General features: G+C 46.3%; 1 protein-coding gene across 3 annotated transcripts in view; it reads left to right on the top strand.

The window, feature by feature from the left end:
• Positions 1 to 19,132, top strand: part of LOC105833291 (basic-leucine zipper transcription factor A) — a 93,403-nt gene that overhangs the window by 48,943 nt on the left and 25,328 nt on the right. For 2 of the 3 annotated variants that reach the window (XM_036290301.1, XM_036290302.1), the window contains exon 2: positions 17,018 to 17,056. In XM_036290301.1, the coding sequence (XP_036146194.1) occupies positions 17,018 to 17,056 (39 nt within the window). Of the gene's footprint in view, positions 1 to 15,377; positions 15,502 to 17,017; positions 17,057 to 19,132 lie in introns of those variants that run through there. The other variant, XM_036290303.1, reaches the window with a different exon arrangement.

Below are 19,132 nucleotides of genomic sequence, written 5' to 3'. Positions count from 1 at the left end.
TTAGTCTTTTGCTCATCCAAGCATATCCGAGTTCAAAGTAACGCAAAAGTATGTAGGTATACTAAAATTACGTAATTTGTATTACAATTTGGAGAATAGTTATTATGGAAATTAAAGTGGGTGGATGAGTAACTGTGTGAAGTATTAAAGTTTTAATTAAAATTGGTTTGAGTAAACAATTTTAGATTTTAATGAAAGATTACTCCACTTGCTGTCGGATGCATAAGGAGAAATGTGCATACGACTTATCATGTTTTGCGCGTTTTTGCGATAAAAGTAAAGGTTCGCGAATAAAAGTAGGCAAAAAGTTACAAGATATTCCGTACCAGGAGGGAGGTGCACACCTGAGGCGCCAAACGTTTCCGGATTAGAGCGCGGCGCGCGTACGCGCGCGTACACGACGGTTGACCATGAATGAAAGCCTATTTGCGTACGAGTAATAACAGGTGACACTCGACGGCTGTTTACCTTCCCTATCGGTAAAAAGAGGGGCTAGGTATGCGACGGTGCGGCGAGCGGCGGGCGGGCGAGCCGTAGAAGGGATCGTAAACACGAAGGGAGGGGCGTTTAGGAACCACGTGGATAGCGCCGTTTGAAGGAGCCGTAGCCGCGTCGTGTTCCGCTCCGCTCCGCGCCGCGCCGCGCTGCACCGCATCGCATCGCATCGCACTTGCACCGTAGCCGCGTGGCGCCTATATACCCTCACGGATATGCGTGTATTCTCCCGCGCGCGAGGTGGCTGCTCCCGACGACGAGTGTCACGGACACTTGTGAACACTAGTTGGAGCACTGTGCCGTACCGTGACACATCGACGGCGACGCCGCACGGCACGGTGGCACCCGATGTTTCCTCATCGCCTTCGGTGGCAGTGAGATGTTTTGACTCGGAGCTCGGCCAATGTGTCACCGGATCAGTCAGTTCCCGCCGTTATAACCGACCACGCTATATTTGACGACTTGGGGGGGGGGGGAATCACACTTTTGTTAATCATTAATGAACTCGCAGCTTTGGGGAATCTGAACGGAACGAAATTGTTTTAGCGGCGTCTCGTCTCGTTGATCCAATTCCGGCGGAGGAAATTTTGCGTAGCTTTTTTTTACCGGCAGCTTAGCTTTATATTTGCAATGGTTTTTTTTTTTTAATATCTCTAGTACAATTGATTAAAATTGTTTTTTTCAACGATTTTCACTCGATGTTTTCATCGAGCGATGAATATTTATGTTATATTGTACACTGACGTTACACACACACACACTTCATGGATGTCGCTCATATCTTGCTATAACCATCTCTTGCGTGTCGCTTTTGCGAAAGTTTGGAACGTAACTATACCGATGACGGATGCATAATGAATTAAAAAACGAAAATAACGAAATACGTACAATCTACATCTGTCTTGTAAAAAAAAACATAATTATAAAAAACGTTACAAAATTGTGTCACGAAGTAGGCAAAAATGATAATAGTATATTTGTTCAAAATTTTTTAAAATTTTATTTATCGCATTTTTATTAAAAGTATTTTATTAAAAATGTTTTATAAATATATAAGAGAGAAAATGCGCGCGCAAGTAAGTACTTAAAAATTATTCGAAGTTGTGTGTGTGTGTGTGTGTGTGTGTTATTTGGCAAAAACATTGTTGAAGCAAATTCCAGACGGATACTCAGTATCAATATTGATTCGTACGTTTATTATTAGCGTCTGGCGATGCGATCAGAGTGTATCTAGTCCGTAAACCGTACACAAATCCTGTAAATCGTTCACCTTACGAACTATCGATGACTATCTATTGACAGAAATGCACCCTTTAAGACACAGGATTATATTGTCACAGTTTAGGACGACTCTACGTGATTTAGATTTAGTCAAGTGGCAGACACGTAATACAATTTAAGCTTTCGTGTCTGAAATAGTTTGACGTCGCGACCTTTACTGATGCAAATTTGTGAACGTAGTGGACCACCTAAATGAGCTGGGACATAAAAAAGAATCTAACATGACAAGTTACAATCGTCGTCCATGCGCGATACGTGTAACGGGGTTTTATCATCTTAAATATTAGATGATTTTTTACATAATCTATATGCAAAGGGTAATACGGAAATGCGCTCGCGGCAATTTCGGGCGCTTTTGACGACCGACGCATCCCGGTTAATCGCTAACTCGCGATTGCGCGAGTGGAGACGCGACAGCGCGACCGTCAGAGCGCTCTCTCGTCGTTCCTCTGTCCACCGGCACTGACCCGGTAATGGAAATCCTCTTTTAACGATCAACGTTGTATGTATATCAACCGTGTGCGCCTAGAGTACCGAAGGTACATGTACGCAATTCCTCGTCCTCTCCTCCAATCCCACTCCCACTCTTCTTTCCCCCACCTTGTTTTACTCGTCACTCCCTCCGTCTTCCCCTCTCACCTTTTCTCCGTCGACTCTGTCTCTCTTCCCTCCCTCTACTTCCCTTCGCCACGCTCGCTCTTCCTCTTTCTCTCTCTTTCTCTCTCTCTCACACACACACACACACACACACACACACACACACACACACACACACACACACACACACTCACCCTCTCTTACCCGTCTTCCCCTATTCTCCCTTCTCGCTTCTCCGTCGGCTTCTCTATCCTTCCCTCGCTTCCTAAGATCGTATAGCATTCCATCGAACCGGAATCAAACGAGCTGGCGTGGTGGGAGCAAGAGGAGGATGCGGCAGGATAGTGATATACACATACACATACACATACACGCGCGCGCGCGCGCGTGTGTGTGTGTGTGTGTGTGTGTGTGTGTAGTATATATGTATATACACGGGGAAAGAGGGCAGCGCAGTGGAGAGAACGGAGGAAAAACGAGCTGCAGGAAGGGAGGAAGATTGAAGGAAAAGGATAGGGTAGCGGGGGCGGTAGAGCACCCGGGGGTGGCAAAAAGACGAAACGTAGAAATAGAATGAAGCGGGAAAGACGACGGAAAAGACTGCTAGACAGATAGAAAGAGAAGGATACGAGGGTGTGACTCCGATAACCGATCTCAGGCCTATGCCCCCAACCTCTTTTACCTTGAGCCTCAGTATACGATGATACTTACTTCAAGGCCACCAAGAGAGCAACATGGTACCATGTATGCTCGGTGGCTGTACTAGGAATCATACGAGCACTCGAGAGTACGAGTACTCAAGTATTCGACAGAGAAAAGGGATAGTCCTTCGATGAAATCGGAATCAATCCTCTCCTAGCGCAATTTTAACCGAGATTTAATTATAGATTTTTTTAGTGTTAAAAGTTGATGAACTCCAGCGAATAAAACTCGAAGGGGCGAATAGATATTTTTCTTACTATCGATCAATTTTTAACGTGCTCCAGTTCAGAGAAATTTAATTCGAGGCCCCGATTTCGCGCGTGATAGCAAGACACACGTCGCGCGACTTTATCTAGAACGGTCTCGTAAAAATGTCCGATCCAAAATGTTCCCGCATAACTTTTCTAAAAACTGACGAACTCGCCGTCTCCGGTTTTCAGGACGCACGCGAAATACTCGTCCAATCCGCAAAATATCATCTTTCGCGCGGCTAGTATTTCAGTCTCGCGAAAGACGCCGTTTCGAGTCGCGCGCGGCCAAGATCCATCGATTGCCTAACCAAACTTAACGCGATAGAAGTGACCGCTCTCGCGTGACAAATAGATCGCCACGTGGTTCGGGTCATCCCTCGCGCCCCTCGTCTCCCCCGCGCCTATCCCTGCCCTGCCCTGTCCCCCCGGCCGCCTATCTCCGTCTTTTTCTCGCGGCCCGCTCCTCCCTTTCTCCCTTCGCGACATTCCCACGAGCTATAAATTCACGCGCCTACACACAGGTGGCACCGCTCTTTTGCCAAGTGCATACAGGCGGACTCCCTTTGGAGATAGTGAGCGCGTCTAAACGTGCGGGGGAACCTGGTGGGGGAAACGACGAGTGCTTATCGTATGCAAACGGGAGTCGGCAACGTGCGCGCGACGACGACGGTAAAAAGCGACCACTCCGCGGACGCGAGCCAGATATCGGCACTCTCATTCAGCAATAAGTACCCTCGCGAGATGGTCCTCCGCGCGAGACGATGATCCGACCTGAGGCTCTTTCACCTGCGGCGACAATGTTGTTTCTTCCTCCCAACTAATCGTTATTCCACTGATCGACCTTTTTTTTCTTTTATTGAATATGATCCTTAAAATGTCATCAGTTATCTATTCAGACGTTTAGGCATGCTTAGTAGATCTTTTAGAGATTTTTGAAAAATCAGAGTCTGACTTTAAGACGGTTAATTCTGAATGCTTTATGATATTTTGTCATCTCTCGAGATAAAAAGAAACAGAGAAAGAAAACGATAGAGACACTCCTTCTTATTCTCATTAACGTGAATGTGTAACCTTCTCTCTCGCAGAATCTTCAACAAAATCAGTCTCGCAGCCAGACTCCGATCGCAGGCTAGCTTTCCTCTGATTCGGTCACCTTAGATTTCGACAGCTATTATTCAAAATATTATGTCGCAAGGAAAGCATGTACATATGTAAAGCGTCATCCTTGTTTTTTACGCTATTCTACTCTACGGCGAGGGCGAGCCAGTCGGGTAGAGGGAGGTGCGAATCGCCTGGCCCTTCGCAAGGTACACGCGACTCACGTTTTATTGCGTGCGAAAGGCCAACCACGTGCGATGAGTCGCGCGCTCTCGTGCAGGTGGCAGCACGCCGCGATACACCTTCGCGCTCACATACATTGTGCCGCGTTGCGCCGACGTCACGCGCGGCTATGTCCTCGCTCGCGCGAAAGCGCCTCGCCTCGTCTCGCCTCACCTCGTCTCGTTTCACCTCACCTCACCGCGCCTCGTCTCGTCTTGCCTTACTTCTCCTTGTCTCGCTTCGTCTCGTCTCGCCTCGCCTCGCCTCGCCTCGCCTTGCCTCGCCTCGCCTCGCCTCGCCTCGCCTCGCCTCGCCTCGCCTCGCCTCTCCTCTCCTCGCGGTCGTGCCGCGTCGCGCACGCAAGCAACGTGTTTTTGCGGCGTGCGCGCTTCTTCGCGACGGCGACGGCGGCCTTCCTTCTCCCCTTTCCGCGCGCGCACACGCGTGTACATATTTCTTCGTCAACTTAATCGCGCCGACTCGTGGCTTCCTTCTACCGTATTTTTTTGCACGGCCGTATATACCGTATATACGCGTATCTCGCTGCCGGATACTCCGCCATCGGGATCGATATTATTCAGAATATTTTTGCTCATTTTAATATTTCCTTCGGTGTCAAGTACGTTTTTGGCATCGATACCGCACAGGTGCGATATCGAAGGTCTTTAGTACCGGCCAGATAGATTGACGGAAGTGAGATATCGCGCGAAAAGATACATGCATATCGAAAACGGCGTATCGATGCTTCGATAATATCGAATTATCGCGTGCCGACGTAACGACCCAGGAAGGTGACGGTACCATAAGCAATATCACTTGGCGCGGGAGCTTTCAGTTGAGTAAAAGGCAATTACGCAATCAAACTTCTCTCCGGTCAGTAAATATTTATGATACAAAACATTACGTTCAGATGAAAGATTTTATAATTTTCTCCTTTACAAAAGAAGGCGCAAGGTAGGGCATAAATTATATTACGAGTTTGCCGTTTCTTATTCTAAAGCGACCGGCGCGTTTTTCGTTTTCCGTAACGTCGGCAGATTTCTCTCTGCATTTCGCGTTTCATCGACCGACTGCGGTCGACTCGACGTTAACGTTTGGCAACATTGTGTACATCTAATATCGTCGGCGCAAACGCTCGCGCAAACGAGCGATCGCGCGCGATTTCTCGGCGCGATGACGCACTCACTGCCGCCGCGGCACCGTCCTCGTGAACGGGGCACCAACACTCGGTCGGCGATCGACGCGCTACGCCGCCGTCACCGTCGCGGCTCCGCTCGCTCGCTCGCTCGATAGCGCCGAGGGTTGATAGTCCGCATTGATCCTGCGGGAGAGCTTGGGTATCGCGAGGCTAGGTCGTCGCCGCTGCCACCGCCACCGCCGTCGCCGTTCGTCGATCGCAACCGAGATCGCCATTTCCCCGGCTTGAGTATAATTTTATACTCGGTCGTGAAGAATTCCGCTTAGAATTAGAACGGGGCGATTCTCCATTTTGCCCCGACGAAAGTTCGATCGACGAACCTAGTAGCTCGAACTGTTGCGAACCCCCTCTCCCTCCTTCCCCCCCTCCTCTGCGATTTTGATGATACACGATTCTGTCTGTTTAGCAGTTTCAACATGGAAAAATAAGCGATCTAATTCCAGTTATCAACTAACATTACAAACCGCGTTTTTTTTAACGTAAGTCTATTCTCCAACTTCTCAGAAAAAAAACATTTAATAAAGAATTCTGTTCCCAGATAACATACGTCTAAAGACATGTTAAAGACGTCGTAAAAACGTCTTTATGACGTTTTTTTTTAGATATGCGTGTAATTGTGAATTGATGAATTGTCTATGAATTATCTAAAATTGTATTATGTCTCGTTATAATTGAATATAAATTTTCTAATGTGCTATCCAGGATAAGTAAAGTAGTGAAAATATAAATTTTACTTGGAAAGATTCTCGGAAAAATCCAGACATTTCTTTCGTTCTTTGCTTCTCCACAAGCTGTTATCTATATAGATGCTTCACCTAATTCTCTCTTCTCCCGAGGAAACGCGCCAATTATAAATATAGTGCAACGAGTGTCACTTGTGCTGTCGAAATTACAATTTGCATCGCGGATACTGCGTTCGTCAACAGGATAGGTTACGGCTAAACAGGGTACAAGTCACGAGACTCGTGTAGAGTGCGCTTCTTTTTTTTTTTCTATTACGTAGTCCCGGCTTATTTTAGAGATGCGTCATCCAGTAAGCACAATTCAACAACGGTATGTAACCGTCGTCTACAACGAATGTAAACGATGTGTTTGGGTGGATTTAGAGCGTGAACCTCGGTCTAAGGTATTTAAATTTGAACGACCGGCGGCATCAAGTACCGGAAGCGACGAATATTAATACGTATTCCCTCGAAAAGCTATTGACTGACGACGCGAGATACTGCAATGATGAATTAACAAACGGCTCTGACAAATAATTGGCGAATAAATATAACTATTGTAAAAATATATGAATGTCATCCTCTTTTGGTTCTATGAATACCGTTCTACGAATAGATTCTCCCGTGAAGAAAAAAACCAAATCTATTAGCTGATAACATCGGGATATAAGTTTTAGTTTAGTTTCGACCACTCGTCGAACCGCGTTACTCTCGGGTGTCGTCTCACCCTCCTCTTTTTTATTTTATGGTCGCAATGACGATTCAATTGCGTGAGCGCTACCTCGTGATCGCGGATAATCCGATCGCGGCCATTTATCTAACCCCGTCTGTTGCTCAAGAAGATCGTATCGCCGAACTTGGTGCGGCAATCGGTGGAATCCTATCATTCGGATCGTTATAGGGGATGTATCACTTTACAAAAGAGCACCGACGTTAAGTGCCTTGGAAAATTTGGAGGATGGAAAAGAATATAACGTGTCATACGCTCGACATTCATTATCATGAAAATAGTACTGTTCGCGCTCAAAGGGGTGGTTTCTATGCTGCCGGCGTATATTATTTCGCGTAACGTTGTTCGATCATAATAAGATCCTCCCTTGAATGACGAAAGTAATCCATAATAAAAGATCTCGATCGCCCTTGTCTATCGGCCGAGTACACGAGTATCCATGGATTTTAGATATTCGCGCTAACGAAAATTGATTGCGCGCGGACCAGCGAAGTTTTAATATATCGCCTCTCTCTCGCGCGCGCGAGCGCCAGCCGTTATTTTCAACGACCTCCTCCGAAAAGTATCGAGGTGGAGTGAGGGCAAGAGAGAAAGAGAAAGAGAGGGGAAAAAGAGAAAGAGGGGCGGAAGGAGAGCGCAAAAAAGGGAAAGAAAGAGAGAGGATCCCATCAGGGCGCTACGGCGCGGAGGAGTCAGTGTCCTTTAAGTAAGTTAGGCGCCTGCGCGAATCGACACTGGAAATTCTCGACCGGTGGTGGTCCTGCGGCCATGTGGTGGCGGTGGTAGGGCGTATCGGTGGGGTGCCGTATCGCGAGTACGAGGGTGGCGGACGCTGCCGTCTGTGTGCGTGTCGTGGCCGCGCACGTAGGTGTGCGCTCGCGAGCGCGAATCGGCCGGGTGGAGGGTTAATAGGACGTTGGCGCCACGACGGCGGCTCCGGGAAGCGCGGCCACGTGCGCTCGCTATCGAACGGCCGCCATCCCCCGATCCGCCCTACTCACCATCACCACCACCACCACCCTCAGCCCCCGTCATTCCCCCGTGTCACCTACCGCCACCCCCTCGGTCCCCTTTCCACCCCCGTCCCCGGCCGCCTCGCTTCATCTCTCACCCTCCCATCCCCCGTTTATCCCCGCACCCGGCATCGCCCGCGCGCGCAAACCGGTGCTACTACCACCACCATCGCCACTATCACTACCACCACCACCACCACGCCCCTAACCCTTATACACGCCGTGCGCTAAACTATGGCACGTATATAGGTACGTATCGTTATGTACATCTACGTACATGGACGTAGCCGTATATACGCGCGGTGCTCGTATACCCACGGCTCTCTCCCGTACACAGCTGTATCTCAGAATGAGCTGGATATATCGCGCGCGCGAGAGAAGTCGCTGAACACGAGGTATACAGTTTATGCCATTACCGACGCCCCGCCGAATTTCGGGGCTCTTTCCGAGCGGCGACACACGTAACGCGCGCAGCTTCTCGGAGAGAGAGACGATCGGCCGCTTCGTTTTGTCGACAACAACGACGATTTTGCCTTCCCCTCCTCTCTCTCTCTCTCTCTCTTGCGCGCGCGCGCGCGCGCGCGCTCGCGTTACGTCAATTTTCATTTAGTGACATTTTCGTTCGGTCATCGAACGCGCGTAAACTCGAATGGCGATCCATTTGCCCGCGGACATAATTATTCGGCGACATTTTCCATTCTTAGATTCCAACGAACAACCAATGTTACACGAGAAACGGACAACGAGTAAATTGCGTGTAAAAAGAATCGTTAGTAATCGAAATGTTAAATTTTTTGCTTAAATTATTAATGGAGAATGTATCGACATTTCCAAGTTAACTCTCAACTATTATAATACGACTTGATTAAGATAATGTAGCTACGGATGAATTGCTTCTAATAACATCGTTACCTTTTAGATTGTTTCTAGTGTGTTTTAGTTGAATTAAATTTCAGTTGAAACATTCGCTCACCGAGTGAACGTAAATTCTCCCCGGCAATAATTCCCATTCCGAACTTTCGACAGCACGCATCGCACATGATACCGATTCCCGTTAATTATTATTATTGAAGCTGCAATGAAAAATAGTTACAAATCTTTTTCCGATATACTGCCAAGTAAAATGAATAGAATTTCGCCGCGGTAGAGTTGTCATGTATTGTAATTATCTTTGAACAAGTTGTATTTGAAGACATTACGACGTATTTCATCCGCGTTGTACGTACAACTGTTTTGTTTGTGTATAATGGTCGCGCGTAATGGTCGCGATGGTCGTTCTTATCCAGATGATTACGATTGCATTAACTCGATCTTCTGAAATGTAACCGTAGACGCGAGAAATTCAAGTGTTAGTCCCGAGAAAGGCGCGAGAGACGAGCATTTGACGTTTCCAGTTCTCCATCGAAACGGAATCGCGGCGCGGCGTCTTCCTCATCAAGTAAGAGAGACAGTCATATATTTGAGCAAGTGCACGCCGTCGTTTGACAAAACCTTCGCCCGTTCATTGGTTCCGACTTGGCCCACGGCTTAATGCGATCCACATAGTTCGACTCAACGATGTTCCCTCAGCGATAAATACGTACGCCGTACTAGTTCGGGAGAACTAGCGGAAAGGAAATAATCCTTCGAAATTGGGGCTTCCCTTAATTAGGGTGTAGACATGAAAATTTTGCGTCGAGCATAGTCATTCCCAGATGGTAAAACTGCATATTCTGTACACAACTATTCAGATCTTATTAACGCTAGAAGTACCAAGCCGTTATCATTTACTATTCTTATTTTTTTAATTGATATTATATTTCTTGCATATAAAGGAAGATTCTGAAATTCTTTAACTTTTCAATAATCATGTTCTTTATATGAATAAAAGTCTTTTTATTTAAATCATTTTCATTAAATATTGTAATTTATTCGCTTGATATTTTTAGTGTAAAGTTTAGAGTAAAAAAATGCTCGATATACTCTTAATGTTAAATCTTTATGATGTCAATGACTTTTCCTTTTGAAAGTAATTCTCGAAGAATAAAATTAAACATTCGTTAATAATCATTCTCAGTCTATCGAGAGTCGTTCTCTTGGAAGCTTGGACTTTTAAAGGGACATTTACTGAGACCTCGGTCTTTACCGAGTGTGCGTCCACCGCTACAACATCCACTGTTAAAAGTTGTTCCCGCAGAATAAAGTTCTCTCTCGGCCGAATACCCATCAATAATTACTCGCATTCATGTGTCCGCTAACTCGTAACTGTCGCTCTCTCGGGGGACAAAACTCTCGAGTGTGCGCCGAGGCCGAAGAACAACACGGAAGCGTAACCGCGAGAATAAGCTCGCGATCTCTGCATACGCGAGCGCGTCATGTAACTCGTTATTCCGAAAGCTCGCTTTATTTTTTCCCCCGTGCGCGTCAACGATGAGCGTATCATCAACTCTTTCTCTCTCGTTTACGCGCCGGGACGAAAAGGGGAAGGATATAGAGACAAGGAGAAGATGAAGAAGGATGCGTGCACGTGGAGTGAAAGAAATAAAGAAGCGTGATTGCCGGGGTGGATTTCGGGAGGGGGAGGGTACAAGAATTCAACAGGAGAGTGACGAAGGGAAGTTGCGAGAGAGAGAGAGAAAGAGAGAGAACACCTACGGTCGGCTGCAACTGCCAACTAACGAGTAACAATCTCGCGGTTATTTGCTTAATGGCGCTTACTGTTGTTGGTCTCCGCGGTAGCTAGAGGTGGCTGTCTCTAATTGCCGACACGAACCTCGAACCGGTAATAATAATTATCCGTTGGATAGCCGCGTTACGTTACGCTGGACCCTCCAGACGAAGGGATCACCAGGCTTCCTTGCCTAAATATTCCCGCAGGGGATGAGACGTATGCTGGTGATCAAGAAGGTGTGTCCATCCGATAGTCCTTCAATTCTTCTTTCAAGAGTAATTAGCCGATAGCGATACTCGTGGATCGATTTATTAAATACCTAATGATCGTCTAATGTGACAGATATACAAAAACATGTTATTCTCGTACAGACAGTCAAGGTGGACTGATACAAAGTTCACTTTTGTGCTTGCACGAAATTTTACTGCGTGTGAACGATAAATTCGTTAATAGTAATCTGAAAAAATATGTAACGTGTCCTGCTATCTTTTAGCACAATATTAAAAATAAAGGAATAGAACGCTCTACTTTTACTTTGTTGCGTCGACGTTATTACGTAACAGAAATTCAGACGTTAATGAGTCATAGTTCATTTTTATGCTTATATATTAAGCAAAATGACGTTCAATAACGTTGATTAAATTCTGGATGCTATATCATGGTGGAATCGTATGAAAAGTTTTAACGTAATATTACTAGCCGCGGTACAGAATTTATTTCTAACGTTCCCTTAAAATAACCGCCAACGCGAAATGGAACACAGTCTACCTCCGCGCGTGTACGTCCGAGTAGGAAAATAACATTTCAGTAATAACTTGTTCATTAGAATTCCAAGAAAATATCACGTGCGACTCTGATATAACGCTGATATGAAAGGTCAGGTTTAATGTACCCCTAAACCTAAGGCCGTAGGGTTGAAACGCGACGTTTCGAAATCAGTTACTTCTCACATAATAAGTCCCTTCCCTCCCTGTCTCTCTTTTTTTTCCTTTCATGTTTTTGCGCGCCGCACGCGAAATTATTTTCGCTAGGTAGACGTTCATCATCGCGCCGGCACGAATTTGCAAATTTTCCATAGCTGCTCTTCAACGGGATTCGTTTTGCCCCGGTTCTACTACGGGCGTAAGCGACTTTTCCCATACACCTGCGCATTTACCACCGCGCACTTCCCCATCCTCCCGTTCCCAACCTCCGCCTCCAACTATACCCCCTTCTCTCGCTTCTCCACGCCTCCGTATAGTCTCTCGCCGACCTATCTCTCCTCGCTACGGCAATTTCAAAAAAGTGCATTTTTCAAAAAACCATAAGACTAAACTTCTCCTAACTGTACTCCTCCTCGCGGACGAGATGGAGAAAATCTATACGCTAGATGGAAACTGGGCGCGGAGCATTCTACGGTTCGATTCAGGAAAAATGTTTCCCCTTTTCCTTACAAATCGTTAAACATCCACGCGTTGCTCGTACAGCTAAATTCTTTTCAATAATTTCGAATTTCCGACAATCGCCAATTTCTTTATTGGTTATTGAAAATTGCGAGCGTGCGACGGTGATTCGAGCGGTAGACCTATTTTACTCCATTTCCACGGGGATAGATATAATTTACGTTCGGAGCCGCGAGTTTTCGGACTGACGCTTTTCAACGTGATCGCGTAATTTCGGTTCGCAGGAGAGAATTCCATTCGCTCGCCCGCTCATCCGACTCGGCAAAAGCTTTCGACGACAGTGTATGGAGCAGCCTGTACGCAGAAGCGTTCGTAGTGGGGAGCGTGGGCGAGCGGCGAAGGGGGGTGGAATGGAGGAAGGCGCGGCGCGGGGAGAAACAACGCGGTGCGCGCACTGTGTTCGCTGCTGCTGCTGGCGAGCGAGCGAGCGAGCAAGCGAGCGACGGCCGCGGAGCGGTGGGCGAACGGGAGAGAGCTGCAATAGCGGGAGAAGGACACCGAGCGCGTAGTCGGACAAGGAGGGAAGGCATTACTCGTGCATGGGGCGTTACCACGGAAACCCCTATTCGTTCTCCATCCCTTCGCTCGCGCTCGTCAGGCAACGCGAGAGAACGAGGGAACGTGAAAGGGGGAGCGGAGAGGGAGACGGTGACAGAAATAGAGAGACCGAAAGGACGACCGACAGAGAAAAAGGACGAGGCGCGCGCGAGAGAGAGGGAAGCGAGTTGGTCGCACGGATCGGTAGGAGAAAGAGCGAATGAGAAAGAAAGAGGGTATGAGAAAGCGAGGTGTAGAGTGTGAGTGAGGGAGAAAGAGAGAGAGAGAGAGAGAGAGAAGAGAAGAGAAGAACGAGAGCGAGCGACGGGCTTGACGGTGGATGGAGCGAGAGAAACGGCAATGTGATATCGAGAGGGGGAGTGGGTGATGAACGGAGCGAGCGAGAACAGAGCGGAGAGCGAGAGAGCGCGTGCTGGAGGAAGATAGCCGGCAAATGCGGAGCCGCCAGTGCAATCAACCCGTTGCCCACTCGCGAGGGTAAAACTATCCTGAAGTCAGACGAGGATACGTATATTGCGGAGGGAGCTCGCGCACGTCACTGTGTATATATTGTATATACATTTTATATATTATATATAAAATATATATTATACTTATATAGTACATATATATATATATATATATATATATATATATATAAACTACAGATATATAAATTGTATATATACATATTTATACGTGTATGTATACATATATACATACACGTGGGACATCGAGTAGGAGAGATGTAGAGAGAGGGAATGAGCGCGGAGAGTTAGATAGAGACAGGGGGTAAAGAGAAACGGGTGCCTGGAGTGGGAAAAAAGACCAGGCAAAATTACAAGATTAGATGCTCGCTACCTGTAACGAGACCCCGCCGATAAAGCAGCGCACTGCGTTAAAGTCCTCGAGGCTATCATTCACGCGTGCTTTTTTAATTCGATCCGCGCTTTCCAGCCGCAACAACGACCGAACATCCCCGAGACGACAAAGGTCGTCGCGACTTCGCGAATGAACTCGTAACACATAGATACGTGAAGATTCCAACTCTTCGCAGGATACAAGACGCACAAAAGTTATTCGCCTTGTGGTAGTAATAAACGGTGGAGGGATGCAAGAGGGAAACAGGGTCATCTACCGCCCGCGTTAAATCCATTTCGGTGTCGTAATTGCGAAAACTTTGTTTCTCCTGTAGCATTACAAAACTCGCATTTTACATAACGCGCGCCGCGCACACTGCAAAATATCATCGACATTTCTCTCGCGCGGTACCTATCTCGAGCTACGCCCGAGTGGATGAAAAGACCCGAAGTTACTTTACGGGGAAAGTCATCTCCCGATAGATCTTTATAGAATCGGCAAAATTTTCCAGGATTAATCGACGTACGTAGCTGTTTTTACGATCAGAACGGAAACCTGAATTAAAAATGTTACTATTACCACGACGCGTTCAATAATTTTAAATCAAATAATACAAGTGTTCCGTGACATTTTTATTTTTGCTCACATTTTGATATTTATATTATAAATTAGAGCTGCGAAGAATTTCAATCAATTTAACAATAAACGAATTTTAGATCGCTCGAAATATACATTGATGAAATATTCATGACAATTCTAAGATAATCGATACTCTTTCGCATAATCTTGAATTTTATTTCATTCCCACAATTATGTGCGAAAATTGACACTCGTCGAAGTTTTTACTAATTTATGCCCCTATTTCGTCGTCTAAACGCGGCTCGGAAATATATATGGATAAGATGTTAAACTCATGCGCGCGAGGGTGTTCGGAGCTTTCGTTCTTCGTGGCTGTTGCTGGTAAGGCGCAGTTGCTCTATTCTCTTGAAACCAGTTTTCCTCCACATGACCGTCGGAGAAGGGCAGACAGAGAGAACGAGAAAGAAAGAGAGGGAGAGAAAGAGATATTGAGAGAGAACGAGAAAGAGATAAAAGGGAGCGAGCGAGCGAAGAGGAGAAAAAGAAAGAGAGATACGTTCTCGCGCGCGCGCGTGTATGTGTGTGTGTGTGTGTATGCCCGCATGCACACACACATTCCCGCGTGGCCGTAAGTGCGTGCACACACATACACACACACACACACACACACACACACACACATGCCCGCGCGTACGGTTCTCGCTACATGCATGTCAGGTAAACTAGAAAGTTGCTCCGACCGACGTCTCTCGCCGGTCGAAGAAACGCTGCTCGGGCTCTGCGCTAGAGCTACCTTTCGAATTTCAACCGCGAATATTTTCTACGTATAAAATGCCGCTCGCCGCGTCGCGCCGCGCCGGACATGCGCGTCCCGGCGAGCTGCAAAATTCGATCGGCGCGCGCGCGCTCACGTCGCACTCTCGATTCTCTCTCTTGCCGGCCGTGCGCGAGCACTCTAGCCCCGCACGTATAAAACAACGCGCGGACGATCGAACGACGGGCGAGCGTTTTCGAAAGCCCCCGTGTTATCCGTTCCGTCCGCGTTTAGCTCTCTCGCGAACGCGGCAGCAGCAGCAGCAGCAGCAGCAGCGGCGGCGGCGGCGAGAGAGCTCGCCACGGATCGGTAGGTGCGATCGATCGAGCGTATATTTGGTCGGAAGCCAAACGATGCGCTGCCACACACACACACACACACACACACACACACACACACAAGTCGCGTATACATAATATACCATTGCTACACGTTACATGCCGTATATAATGTACGAAGGGTTCAGTTACGCTTTAATATTTTACCGCGCTGCCACGTCTAAAAGCGTTACGATTGTAATTGGAGTCGAAGCTTGACTTTTACGCTTAGCGAAATTGCAAAATTGTTTCTGCGGGTGGGGAGAGGAGGGCATTAAATTGCTCTGCTTTTAATTCAAAATCTTCCCTTCTCAGCGAGTGCCGCAGAAACTTGCGGAAGCATCAAAGCTCAGTATTTAACGGTATCCGTCTAGATTTTTTTTTCTTTTTTGGTGCCATTTTCTAAACTAGAATCTCGTGCCGTTGGCGGGGGTAAACGCGTCGCGCAGCAAACGCGTTGCAGCATTCCTTGACAGATTGAAAGAGGAAGCGCGCGAATCCACCACCCCGGTCGGTTGAAACCTGGGTCGCACGGCAACCCTCGGGTTCTTGCGCCGAGTAGAAAGTTCGCCGAGTAGAAATATTTCGTTCTACCGCCGAGGCAACGGCGGCACGGCGCGGCGGCTTCCCGCCGAGGCAAGGCAGGGCAAGGCGAGGCAAGACGAGCTGAAGCGAGCCGAGGTGAGGCGAGACGAAGCGAGGCGAGGCGAGGCGAGGCCTCGGAGCGTGGGTATCAGCACGGAACCGAGTCTACAACGCATTAGCGCGGCGTTGTCACGTTTCGAGGTTCTCTCTCTCTCTCTCCCCCCTTTTTCTTCTTCACCTCTCTCCGTCTCTCCTTGGCTCCGTCGCTCCGTTCCTTTCCCTCCCTCCCTCGCCGTCCTTCTCCCCGACGCCTCGCGCCTAGCAGACCGACTCGTTCTTTCTCTCGACGCCTCTCGCCGCGCGACGTTGCTGACTCGACTGGCGGGAAAACTGGCTCTTCAAAACGGATTTTCCCGCGACGAGCACACGACTCGAGCGTTTCCTCAGCTGACTTTGTCCTCCTGTTTTTATGTGCCTGGCTCGTGATCTGGCTATCGGTACATCAGGCATTTGACGAGTATTATCGACCGTCATTAACGACGCGCCAAATCAAGCTGCGTTTCGATTTTTTTTTTTTTTTTTTTTTTTTTTTTACTGCGGGGCGATTTACTCCGATTCTGGAGTTTCTTGAAAAATGTTTACCACCGGTAAACAATGACAATAGCAATGACCGCATTCGCGGAGAAAGCGATAGATGCATCCGTTGCACACACGGCGCTCCACATGAATCATACCTGTTTCTATATATCTTTTAATTTTGCTATTATAACTTACATTTTGTAAATCTATTCATTATTTATTATGATTGTGATATCTAGCAATATCTGACTAAACTAAAACCTTTTATGAAAAAAAATTTTAATTAAAAAATGTTGATTAAATTTATTAAATAAATTGAAAATCTTCTTTTTTTCTGTTTTCAGCATAAAACTAATGAAAGGGAAGATGTTTTGGGCCTAAAGGTAAGCGAATTTTGTAATATAATGCTGCAGATAGATATACATATAGATAGATATATTGCGATAGATTTATTGAACGCTCTACACTGCTGAATATTAAAGGATTAAATTCAAACCAACTCTTTGAGTTAAAGGCAGGTTATTATTTTTTACTTTCATATGTGTATCGAAATTTATTATTTTGACATAAAATATGAAGTTATGAAAACGGCCTCGTCTAATCGACTCATTTCTGGTGATAAAATTCGGTAGTATATTTTAACACATTTAAATATATTTTTTAATTAAAATATTGAATTCCATTATTTTAGTTAAATTAACAGCATAGGTGTGTTTACAAAAATAATTAAAAATGACTCAGATTGGATATAATACGTATTTAACAGTGTAGAATGGTATCTTCAACCGCCGGACAAATAAACAAAAAAGCAGAATATGTTACAAGCAGGATATATTCAGACACAAGATAATTACAAAATTAACATAAACTATTACTAACTTAATTACATACATAAATCTTATCTATTAAATTTACAAGTTTCTTAAACTTATAAGTTTCTGAGTTTTATGTTAATCAACACTTTTTACGAATAAAAAAAGTGCAATAATAAGAGATGCAGTGGATTTGGGACATCCCAATAAAAGACCACATCTATTGTATTGTCTTTTGTGTCACGCGTGACGCCGGTAGCCCTGAATGTGCGCGGCAAATGGAAAGCTAATGACCGGAAACAAGAGTACATCAGGCAGCTCGATTCGTAGTGAATTTTCCAAATATACCGCGAGATATTTCCACTTCCCCTTGTAATATAAAGTGCAATTTGGAAGGACTTGTTCTTTGCAATTTCCATCTACCGTGCAATCATTTTCGCTTGGCTCCATATTGCGAACAATAATCCTGTGACCATAGGCACCGTTATCCATTGATCATAGAAACTGTCGATCGTGCCGATTGTTCGATGCATTAATTAAGATAATCACAAAATAATCAGCAAAACAATCGATATGCACTAACATGATTTACACACGCATTGCAGCTTTTCCAAAATTATAAAATCTTTGATCTCGGGTGATAGCCAAATTGTAATTATTGAAGCTAGAATTATAACATGCATTTCTGTGAAAAAGGCTTGAATTTGCAATCCAAAATTACTTTTGAACAACGGCACTAAATCGCTGAGTTACAGCGACAAGATATATTTTATTGCCGAGAGACAATCTCCTTAATGAAAGTAAATACAGAATGTTATGTGTTTGGGAAAAGTAAATTTTATCGAGTCTGTTGCGCTTTCTAAGCTCAATTCTCATCTTCGAGAAGCACCGAACGTCCAACCGACGTCCTGTGACTTTGGAAATAGAAAGTCACTTTGAAAATAGGCTCCGAAATATGCGCGCCTGGCGAACCCTCCCATCGTCTCAGCTAAGAAGAAGGAGAAGAAGAAGAAGAGGAAGAAGCCGAAGAGAGAGAAGGAGAATCGCAAAGAGGAAGAATGACGAGGAGACGAGAGGGACGCGGGAGGGTAAACGCGGTTTTAGACTACGGACTCGGCGCGTCGGCGTCGGGTTAAAAATAACAGTAACAGCGACGGAGCCGATCATCGTCGTCTTCGTCGTCGTCGTCGTCGTCGTCGTCGTCGTCGTCGTCTTCAGCGGCGACGGCGGCTACACCGTCTACATTGCGTTTAGCCGCTACCGCCGCTGCTTGCTGTTGCCGCTAGCTGGTATCTTCCTTCGCTGAGTTGGACAGTGATATCGATGACGCTACCACATCGGTTGCGACATAGCCTTGAGCGCGGCTGTGCGTCGCGCCGAAGAAGTCTAGGGAGCGGAGCTCCACACACCATTTCGATTTTTTTTTTCTTTCACTGGAATTTTAATACCTCACACATGCCTAGGATCGCAGGATTTTTATCGACTTCTACGTGTCGCGGCGGAGTTTTTATCCGCACGCTTATAAGCGACACACACGCATTATAATCATTTCGGGCGAGGAGTTTCCTGGTAGCTGGTAGCTACCAGGCATGTTTGTCAGGACGACGAATTTATAAATCTCGCTGACGAATTGTCACGTTCCCATTC

Source organism: Monomorium pharaonis, chromosome 7 (genome assembly GCF_013373865.1).
Source record: "Monomorium pharaonis isolate MP-MQ-018 chromosome 7, ASM1337386v2, whole genome shotgun sequence".
Classification (NCBI taxonomy): Eukaryota; Metazoa; Arthropoda; class Insecta; order Hymenoptera; family Formicidae; genus Monomorium; species Monomorium pharaonis.
Note: the sequence above shows the minus strand (reverse complement) of the source record. Positions and strands in the feature narration are given on the sequence as shown.